Source organism: Dermacentor andersoni, chromosome 4 (assembly GCF_023375885.2).
Source record: "Dermacentor andersoni chromosome 4, qqDerAnde1_hic_scaffold, whole genome shotgun sequence".
In the NCBI taxonomy this organism is placed as follows: domain Eukaryota; kingdom Metazoa; phylum Arthropoda; class Arachnida; order Ixodida; family Ixodidae; genus Dermacentor; species Dermacentor andersoni.
Window position 1 is genome coordinate 101,398,949 of NC_092817.1, and position 10,689 is coordinate 101,409,637.

Below are 10,689 nucleotides of genomic sequence, written 5' to 3' on the forward strand. Positions count from 1 at the left end.
GGCGCACAATAGGTACGAGGCCCTCCGAGATATGTGGAAAGGTGTAATGGTTCCAGGACTTACTTTTGGAAATGCGGTTGTTTGCTTTAAATCAGGGATACAGTCAGGACTCGACGGGAACCAAAGGTCAGTGGGTCGCCTCGCATTGGGCGCTCACGGGAAGACTACAAATGAAGCTGTGCAGGGTGATATGGGCTGGACTAGTCTTGAAGTGAGGGAAGCTCGCAGTAAAATTGAGTATGAATAACAGCTGAGGAATATGGAAGAAAGTAAATGGGCTGGAAGAGTGTTCAGGTATCTGTACAGGAAAAACATTGATTCGCGGGGGAGGAAAAGAACTAGGAAGCTTACCAGCAAGTATGCGGCCTGTAGGGTGGGCAACACAGCAACAAAGAAGGTCAAGCGGAAAGTCAGAGAGGCTGAAATAATCTCATGGGTGGCGGCAATGGAAACGAAACCTGCCGTGAGTAACTACTTAAGCGGAAAAAAACGAAATCAGGAAAGAAACCATTTATCATAGTTCAAAGGGAAGCTCATTACTTTTCGAAGCGAGATCGGGATGCCTTAGAACACGCAGCTATAAAGCGAGATATAAGAAGGAAGAAGAAGCATGTGCTTGCTGCGGTAAAGCTAGGGAAACGACGAAGCATGTTTTATTAGAATGTGGAGATGTTTACCCAGCAGTCGATTTAGGCACCACTGGCCCCCTTGAAGCTCTTGGGTTCAGCGGGAGCAGTGGTAAAGCAAACATGTCCGCAATAGGCATTAGTAAGAGGCGATTGGAGGATTGGTGGAAGAAAATTAGGGAAACGGCAAAAGACGGAGACGTACAAAATCACAGTTCGCACTAGGGGATCAGAAAATTCGGGTGTGGTATAGTTCATAGTGTTTTTTTTTTCTTTTTTTGTTGTTTAACCTACGTAGGACGTTAGGCAGTATGATAGCAAAAGCTTGGTAGCGGAACCCACCGCCCCGTTCCAAAGGGGACGCTCGTAACATCCATCCATCCATCCATCCAGCTGCAAAGTAGGGAAACGACAAAAAATAAAAAAAAGAAAAGACGGAGACGTACAAAAGCACAGTTCACAGTAGGAGCGGTCGCATAATTTCCGCTCCCGTAGGCACTCCAGCTCCTCCACTAATTTTTATAGCCAAACTCTATGTGAGGTAGCGTTTATTCGTTAGGTTACTCCTGATAAGCAATGCCAACCTAATTTATCTATACAGTGTCCTATTCGTCCTTTAGTTAGCCTATCGGCAGTTAATAGACAAATAGACACAACTTCAACAGGCTTTAGACAACAACGATATTCATCCTGTACAAGAACATCTGCGGCATGAAGGAAGCTAAAATTAATCATGGTTCCTTATTACTGAACCCTGAAACAGTGAGCTCTGCCGCAACTTAAACAAAAGTGCTGATCAAACGTACGTAGTTTGCGCAATGAGTCAAATGATCAACGCAATCTTATCACTCAAGGTGGCGTTATTCAAATCAATTTGGTACCTTTGCTTTTAAACTACAAACAACATTTCGGTATTAGTTTCCAGACTCGAGATTGTGGCAGTATTTTACTCCTGCATACTTCGGGATTGTCGGCGCGTAAACTTTCCATCATTCACTTGAAGTGCAAATATAGTGAGTATGGTCAGTATAAAGCTAAACATTTCGCGTTTGTGAAGCGTGACAATAGCAATTACGTTTCTGAAGTTGGGCTTTGTTTTTATCACAGTGCTCTTAGTGAAAGCCATATCTGCACATATGTAACTTCTCCCTGCCGGCAACAATTTGCATCAAGCGGTAATATTTTTGACGATATGAATACTGATGCTCATGTACTCATATCAGCATATAATGATCCCTTCTGCTTCATAGCCAAGAAATGCTTCGCGTTTCTGTGCAGACCCATGTCCCGATGACAAGAGTATGGAGGCCCTGAGCCTTTCCACACTGAAACAGACAGGGGAGCATATGGAAACTGCGAGCCCCGGAAAGGAGCCGCTTTACTACCAATCTCACTACGCCATGGGGCGTGTTCAGACATTGAGTAAGCAGGGTGTTGGGCCCTCAGATGCTGAGGCTGCTGCGGCAGCTGTGCGGACACTCAAGAGAGCAAGAAGAGAGCACATCTACGAAGTGCCCTACCCGAGATGGGTTCGTTTTTACTTTACTTGAATCACTATGGTGGCGCCATTCCTTGCTGCCATATCGCCTTACGTATGAAAGTGAATGCGAGAAATGCGCGCGTGCGCCTTCTAGCCACCTAGCCCTAGCCTGGCAAAGGCTGAGTCTTATAAGATATACTAACAAGACATACTGATACAACTCGCATGAACAAGTGAAAGGTAGGCCTTTGCCGTTAATTAAAGGTGACCCACGAAAAAGCTTAGCTCCTCAATCCACATCACTGCTCTTTCTTAACTGTACGCTTCGGTTACCTGCTCTTGCATGTGGATGCGCTCCATGTAATAACAAACTGGTTGTCAACGTATATACTGTCTACGCAGATTTTGTCAATGACAGTCGGCTGGTGCCTGTTAACAAAGTGTTTCTGAATTTTGTTTTGGTCATATTCTGTGCTTTCTTCAACAGGTAGAATATTTCAGCACATCATAAATGTCGAAACGTGCTTATAACATTATGTTGACGTGGAACGTGCGCCTTCATATAGTGTATATTTGCGTACCTTAGTGCACAACTCTTGGTTCGCAGATTGAGGAGGAAAGCTACCCGCACGTGGCAGATTGTCCTACTGAGCCCGTACCCAATATTTACCAGACGCCAAAAAAATCAGGTACGTGAGCGAAAATTAGACTTCTGATCAGTTTTCGTTTTCCTTACAGTGTATGGTTGCTTTTAGAAAAAGAAATATACGAGGTAACTATTCTTATGAAAAGGTTTTACAGTGCAAACCTCTCCAGGGAGAAATACCGCTCGCCACCGTGATAACACCCGTAGCTTTGAAGAATAACCTCAGTGCAAAAGTTGATCATCATTGATGAACTATGGTACTGATGTTAGTCTTCAAACTTGTGGGAGTTATTGTTTCAGCGAGTGATAAAGCTTTAGGACGGGCGTTTCTAGCCACGCTCCCATGCTTAGCTGGGCCGGACAAGAGAATGGTGTTGTAAAATCGTTTCTTTTAATCGTGATTTCTGTGCACCCCGCTTGCGTTGTGCATATCGCACAACGGTAAACAACGCGTTCTGCATACCGTATTGCCATACCGCTTGCGTTGAGTTGCTGCTGAGACAGAAGCAAAAAAGATTTCTTGTGTTCAGCATAGTTCGAAGAGTCCTAAGTATTTCTTTTTTTTTAATAACCGCAATGACGCCAAGAACAAATTCGGTCTCTACAGCGCAACTGACAATCGACGGAAGACGGATAACCAGAGAAAGAGAAAGAAGCCAGAGAACAGCTTTCAAGTCATCGAGCCTGGCATCTGATGGGTGAGAGCAATATTTCGAAAACAAAAGGTTTTGGACGTTATGGACGATGATGATGTTAGAATAATTGAAATAGCATATATCGCGCATAGCCGTCCACTGGCTGCTCGATGAAGTCCCTGAAATCTCGAATAAGTTTTACTTCACCGAGTAATCGAAATGGTGACATTAATCCAACTTTCTCCTATGGTATAATTTCAGTTGGCTTTCTTTGAATGCGTGTGCAGAGCTCATAAATCAGAGAAATAAAAACAAATTTCTATTTTATGCACACCTTGCTGGCGAAGAAAGTTTTCCAGCACTGTATATCCATAATGAAGTTTTCTAAAAACAAAATCTCACTGTTTCATTTCTATAACGCCTTAGATTAAGCGAGATAACTTATTTTCTCGACAGTTGTGTCACGTATATCTCAAGTACGTATTATGCATGGATGATTTGTTTTTTTCATTCCTGTATAAAGACATTCTGCTGATGACAGCGACAGTGAAGGAACGGCCTACACCTTTCAGCGAACAAAGGTAGGCAGCTACGGAGACCATCAGGAGATGTCGGAAGCAGAATGTGACCGAGATCATCACGCTCGAGGTGAGCACAGCGATAACCGCGCGTGATAAAATTATATGGAGATTTTAATGCAGATGTCCTAAATATTGCTCTATATAATTACGTCGCAGATAGCGGAACATCGTTCTAAGCTCTGAACAAAAAGAATTGACAGTTACATACCCTTACGTGCTTTCACTGCGAAAGCATTACGACTTCTCTAATTAATTGGTTACGCCACGATACATGACGTCATGCAATCGTCCTGTCTCCTTAGCAACTCTACCTTAATCCACCTTGCTCTGATTTGTAGCAACCTTAATCCACCTTAGGTCATCTTAATCCATCTTAATCCATCCTAATCCACGTTACTCTAATTTCTACTAACCTTAATTCACCTTAATCCACCTTTCTCTAATTTTTACCAACCTTAAGCCACTGTAATTCAGCTTAAACCACCTTGCTCTAATTTGTAGCAACCTTAAAGGGCCCCTCACCAGGCCCCATAACAAATTTTAATTGTATGCTGGAAGTGTTTACATGTCCTCTAGGGAACATTCTGCCGCAAAATTTTTCAGATCAGCTCATTAATAGCCGAGATGTAAATATTTCAGTGCAGCGAACACATGATTTCAGCAGGCGGGCTCCACTGCCAAGCAAGACGCTCTCTCCACTCGCCCCGTCTAGCCTTCGCAAGTGAAATTCCTTCCCTGGGTTCTCCCATACTAGACCTCGAGGATCGCGGGACGCACACGTCACAGGCCCCACCTTCATTTATTTTCTCCTCGCTTTTTTTTTTTTTCCTGCGCTACGCATTTCCGCTGACCGCGCCGCGCGCGAGCTGTTCTCTCGTTCGCGCAGCCCGTGATTTTGTGCGCTGTGCACAAGTAAACATGACTAGCGGTATAATTCAGTGCTACACGAATACTGATGCAGAACAAGCGGATCGCAGAGCATGATCACGCGCTGGAACACGGTAGAAAATGGCATAGTTTCGGTACCTGCGCACGTGACCGCACGAGCGTGGGAACAAGCCGACGAAGCGGAAGTACATCTCTCTTGCTTCGGTGCAAATTAAAACAAAAAACACGCAGACATTCCTTTTTGTGTGTTTTATTATTCATCTAAACTGCAATTCGTCAATTCAAGCAACAGATCGCACAGATAACAGATGTTGCCTTGAATAATTCTCGAAGTCACGTGTCACCACGAGCGACGTCACACTGCGGACACGATTACGTAGGCGCAGGAGCCCGATAACGTCACCGTCCCTCTCTGGGCGGATTCGTCGCGAGTAAAGAGGGAAGCGGCGTTCGGACTGAAATTTCAGGCCTTTCCGCGGCGCGTAGCGATGTAAATCTTTGCTGACACGATCGCTGGTGCGCATTGTATGCTCTGCGCTTGTCAGCTCAAAATGGCGGGGCCGGGTGAGGGGCCCTTTCAGCCACTTCACGTTAAACCGCCTTGCTCTAATTTGTGCCAACCTTAATCCATCTTAAAGCCGCAGCCAGATGGCTGCGACGTGACGTGTGCAATGACTCACCCACTGGGAACACCTTTAGTCAACCAGAACCGTGGAACCACCGTGGCGTCGGGGATGCGTGCTCGCCTCGTACCCCAGAGGCCTGGGTATACGATTCTCAGCCAGACACAAAGTACTCTTTTCAAAGCCATTAATTTGATTTGTTTACATGAATCTTCACAAAAACTTTGACGTCAATCCGAGCATTTTTCTGAGGAGTTCTTACTCTTAGCGCCGTCAGCCATGTTTTTCCAACCATCGCTTCATCACGCCAGATGTTGTGCCTCGCGGGGCATATAATGCTTTTGCATCAATAAATGTTGGCTGTATTAGTACTAATGTTCCCCGCTGGGCTTGTTGGTGCACCGTATTATTAAATGTCATTGGCGTTTGATAATAATATAATAATGTAAACACACACACATATATTGGTGTGTGTGTTGCTGTGCCGGTTCGTCCCCACTTGTATGCGCTACAACAATCACATTCAATACGTATTAGCCCGTCTGAGGGACGTATAACACAATATGGAATAAAACCTATGAACCAGAACAACTGCTAATCTTGCGATGTAACAGACAAAAAAGCAAAAAGGAAAAACAGGCAGCAATAATAATTGTTGCTTAATTGAAATATAGAAATGAACAGGTAAATGAAATTGGTTGAAAAGATAACTTGCCGCATGTAGCAGCCGAACAATATTCTTCCAAATTACGTGCCTGCGGCGCTTTACAAAGTATGTTGCCATGGCTACCGTTCTCCCATTTCCTTTCCCAGTTATTCCAGTATGTGTATAAGATCAGTTCTGCGACTGTCGTCCAGCGGCGCTCACGGCCAAGATGGTGGATGTGGAAAACCATTTAAATGGCCGGTACCACGTGTGCATGAACTTAGGACAAGGCAACTGACCAATAAACCCTCGCATGCTGCCTTATGGCAGCAAGACTTGCAAGTTTGAGGCCCTCGCTAAACAATAAACGAGAAAAATTTATCCCCTAGGATGATTTCATTCTGCTACAAATCTTGTCCATTATCTTTCTCTCTCTCTCTCTTTTCAACCAGCCGCAAAACGCCTGGAAGCATTAGGAATCCACGTTAGTCCCGGCTACAGCATAACCTGAGGTCTACTGCACTCGCACCATCGAACGGATGTGAGAGAGACTTGCGTGTGACGTTGGAACCTTCTGCGGACACCGAAAGCACACACTGTCCAGACAGTGGAACGCAATGATTCATCGTCGTTGATCAGTGTGCCTCCTCGAAGTGCCGTGTACGATGTGAACAAGTAAGGAATACCAGCGGTCTTGTTGAAGCCTCAAGGGCGTCAGAAGCCTGCATTACGTGCCTCAAATGGACTGTCGAGTGATGTTTCTTTTTTGTACGTGACTGTGATTTTAAGAAGACTATTGATGCATTTGAGAAGCAAGGGACCTTGTGTCGCGCAAGAGCTTTTCATACTGCCAGATGTGTCCTTGAAGATTTCTACTGTGAGAGTCAAAGAAGTTGCAATCGCTGTTTTCAGCAACGCGTTCTGTTAAACATAGAATGTTCAAATGAGCCGAACAGAAAGAACGGATTTTACGACACCTTTTAGGCAATAGAGAGACGAAAGAAAGGAGAAAGGCAGGAAGGTTAGCTAAAACGAAAAAAAAAAATCGGTTTGCTTCCTTACAGTGAGGGGACGGGAAAGTTGTATGTAGAAAGGTAAGAAGAATATAGAGAAATAGAGCATGAAGACCCGAAATTCATTCGTGCAGAACTTCTATACTTACAGTGTCAAATTGTTACGGCAAAACTACAGTAACGAAGTGAGCATCTCAATTACGGGGATGTCTTGCGCTCACCTTAAAGCCGCTAAATTAGAGTCGCCTGCCAAACGCTGAAGATCTAATCATTACACGTATTGAACAAAACGGCCTCAACAACGTGTCTGACGTAGTTCTGCCCATGAAAGAATTTTCTAATTTACAGTTATTCACTTAGTCATCTGAGAGATGTATTTAAATAAAATTTAAGAAAAAGACAAATGAGGCTTCGTAGAGTATAAATCAATTTATCTAATGTCTATGACCCAGCTATCCTTTTAACATGCACTAATCCAGCAGCAAATCACTTTCAAAATCGTGCTTGCTTTATAGCATCAAAATGGTGTCGCAGGAAAGAGTAAATTTCCTCTTTCAAAATTGTTGTAATGGCATTCCCAATATCATCATTCACTGAGGGGCCTGGCAGCTAACCACCTTATAAAGAAGGAATAGGTGAACACGTGGTATTTGAAGTAGCCAAATATACGAGTGTTCTGTTTAGCAGGAGGGAGAAATGCGTCAAATTTGATTGATAAAGTTTTGATTGATGAATAGCCGAGACACAAGACTGTTTTCGCCAGATGCTTCACGTGTAAGTGCCCATTCGTACGCTGCTTAGATGTTCTGTCAGAATGTCAGCGGTCGTCCTTGACGTACGTTGTTTTAATTTTTCACGTGACAATCTGAAGCAGTTTAATTATTATGCAGTGTTGCTCGAGATCGCCATTACTCAAAGATATCTAATTGTGAAATAAGGTCCAGTATATGCTGCCCATGTGACAACGGTGCTGATATAAACTGCCTGTCGATAGAGGAAGGTCGTAATGATTCGAAATTTGCTTGTATTTGCAGCGCGTGTCAGTTTTCAGCATGGTTTTGATAGTACATTGGAACTGTACTTCAGTGAAGTACAGAATGCTAAGCTAGGTCACAAAGTGTATTGTTACATCGGCTTTCTCGGATGTGAACGCTTTACTGAAATTTCACTGAAAGATTAGCACTCCCGAATTTAGAAAATGTTAAGTAATGTAATTTTTGGCATGCTTCTATTCCATTCTAACCTTTAAGCGCCCAGAAGACATACAGAAACTGTGACAAACTTAGACAAAGCGCTTTGTCCACCTTTGTCACACAGTCTCTGTGTCTTCTTGTGCTTAAAGGTTGAAACTACAAATATGTTTGTACGCTCCCGTTGATAGTTTTTTAACTGTCCCTTTATTTGAATGTCTTGCTCAATGCTTCTACCATCATGTTCTACTGTAGGCAAAGTCGTTGTTCGAGTTGGGCAACGGCTCTGTTTTCTAATATTTTGGGAATTTGCACAAACAGGTCAGTGCAAAAGATATTCTTTAACCAGTTATTTCACGAATTCATAGGTTAGTTCATGACCATTACTGACAATGTATGAAAGAATTAATAGAAACAAGGCTACAATTGGGAAACAGCAAAACTCAGGTGACTTTCTTTCTGTGTTATTTAAAAGAAGGTAACTGTTGCTACTGAATAGGCCACACATTAAAAACGGCGTTTGAGCTCCGTATCTACTGAAACAGCACATCGAAAAAGAATGGAGGGGTCTACAGTTGTTCGTAGTGCTTATCTAACGCCCTCTCAATCATGGTCGCCTACAACTTCTGGTAGAATTCAATCATTTAATGTAACATTCTCGCAAGTGTTGCATACAAAATCATGGGGTGTCGTCATGTCATGAGAAGAGAGCTAGGCATTTCACCTATTTGTTTTTGCTCTGACAACAATCATCAGACTCACGTGTCCGACATTTTATTTGTGATCGCAGCATGACGTCTGCAAGAGAAATGGACAATGGTTCGGGTTCATCTAAATGATGATGAATTACCGAAAACGGTCAATGCTTCGCTGCCCGGTATTTCCATTCACAATTGGGTTTCGTTGCTACCATTTGTATGATATTTTTTTTTTTCGGAGACGTGTCAAACAGTTGTGCATCTATAACTGGTACGACCCTCTACACTGTGTTTCAGGTGCGTTGCAAAAGCAGGTGTGATATTTTTGTAGTGAAGTGTAAATACCGACGAGCACTGCCTGTTTCAGTAAAGCAGGTAGCATTTCATATCTAAGATAGAATCTATGGAGCTGTTATATCGGTGTAAAACCCTTTTTGTCTTCATTCCGCACCGTACGTGTATTGCATGAGTTCTGTTACAAACTGTTCTGCTGGACAATTTCGTGACATTCGCGATCAAAATAGCGCCTTTCATTGCAGAACAAAGTGTTGAAGTCAAACAAATATTTTGTTCACGGAAAATACCTGTCACTAACACCCAATTTTCTCGTTGTCTGTAAATACAAATGTCGTGTTGATCAAAACTTCCTGAATTGAGGGAATAAAAATTCGATACAAGATCTGTGCACTTCAAGTTTGGAATTTTGTATTCATCTTACCTTGTTTTGTCCATTATACTTAACTATGAACATTTCTTACGTAATGGCTTTTCTTTAGTTAATATTTCAGTCGTTCCAGCCCGCTCGTTGTAAATCGACGTTCTAAATTTACTCATTTATTGTCAGAAAACGTAGTCATTTAGACGGACGCAGGCTTCTGGAAGCCAGATGACAAAAACCTTAGTGAATAACTGCGCCGCTCTGAACACGACAGGATAGGTTCTTTTGTATGAGAAATATGAAAGCGGGTTTTTTAGATTGGCAAATAATAAGAACGTACTGGATTCAGGGAACCTGTCAATATCATCATAAAATCTTCATTATTATGACTGAGGAGTTTGGAGTTCGCATGCTCCCGGGCTCTCGCCCTACCTCACTGCACCAAGCGTTTATGTTAATTCGGTGCTAAATACAAGCTAATTACACTTAGCCACCCATTAATGCGGTCGTTAGAGCAAAACGTGTGAAAATAAAAATGCGCCCACTAAATTATCCTTTTCAACTCCAACAATATAGCTGTATTTGGGAAAGGCCTTAACGTTGTTTATTCATCCAAAACTACGGCTCAGAAACCACACAATCTCTACCTCCCCACATATTCAAAGACTTTGCGTGTTCTTAAAACAAACAGGAATTCACAATGGCTTAAAGCATTGTATGACGTACAAATGCTATAAAAACCGGAATACGCTGCACAGTTGGCGAGCTGAAATATTTTTCAAAACTAGTAAACTATTTCATCCTAGACCTCAAAAGACTGCGCTAATTTACACTGACTGAGACCTGTGTGATATCGAATTAAATACTGCAAAAGAGATTCCAAAGCGGCCTATGGTGTAAAAATGCCATCGTCTACGCGTACATTATTTTTCAAATCAAGTCAGTGCTGGTGGTTTGATCACAACTTCGTACCAAACCATCGTTAGATTCCTTAATGCCGGGTTT

The 10,689-nt window shown here is 42.8% G+C and overlaps 1 protein-coding gene across 2 annotated transcripts in view; it reads left to right on the top strand.

Annotated features, from left to right (window-relative positions):
• Positions 1–9,719, top strand: part of LOC126536547 (cell adhesion molecule Dscam1-like) — a 142,498-nt gene extending 132,779 nt beyond the window's left edge. Inside the window, exons 24-28 of one of the 2 annotated variants that reach the window (XM_055074079.1) lie at positions 1,905–2,155; positions 2,714–2,795; positions 3,360–3,450; positions 3,911–3,968; positions 6,578–9,719. In XM_055074079.1, the coding sequence (XP_054930054.1) occupies positions 1,905–2,155; positions 2,714–2,795; positions 3,360–3,450; positions 3,911–3,968; positions 6,578–6,601 (506 nt within the window). In that variant the 3' untranslated portion in view covers positions 6,602–9,719. Of the gene's footprint in view, positions 1–1,904; positions 2,156–2,713; positions 2,796–3,359; positions 3,451–3,910; positions 4,036–6,577 lie in introns of both variants that reach the window. The other variant, XM_050183560.2, reaches the window with a different exon arrangement.
• Positions 9,720–10,689: the final 970 nt, after the last annotated feature.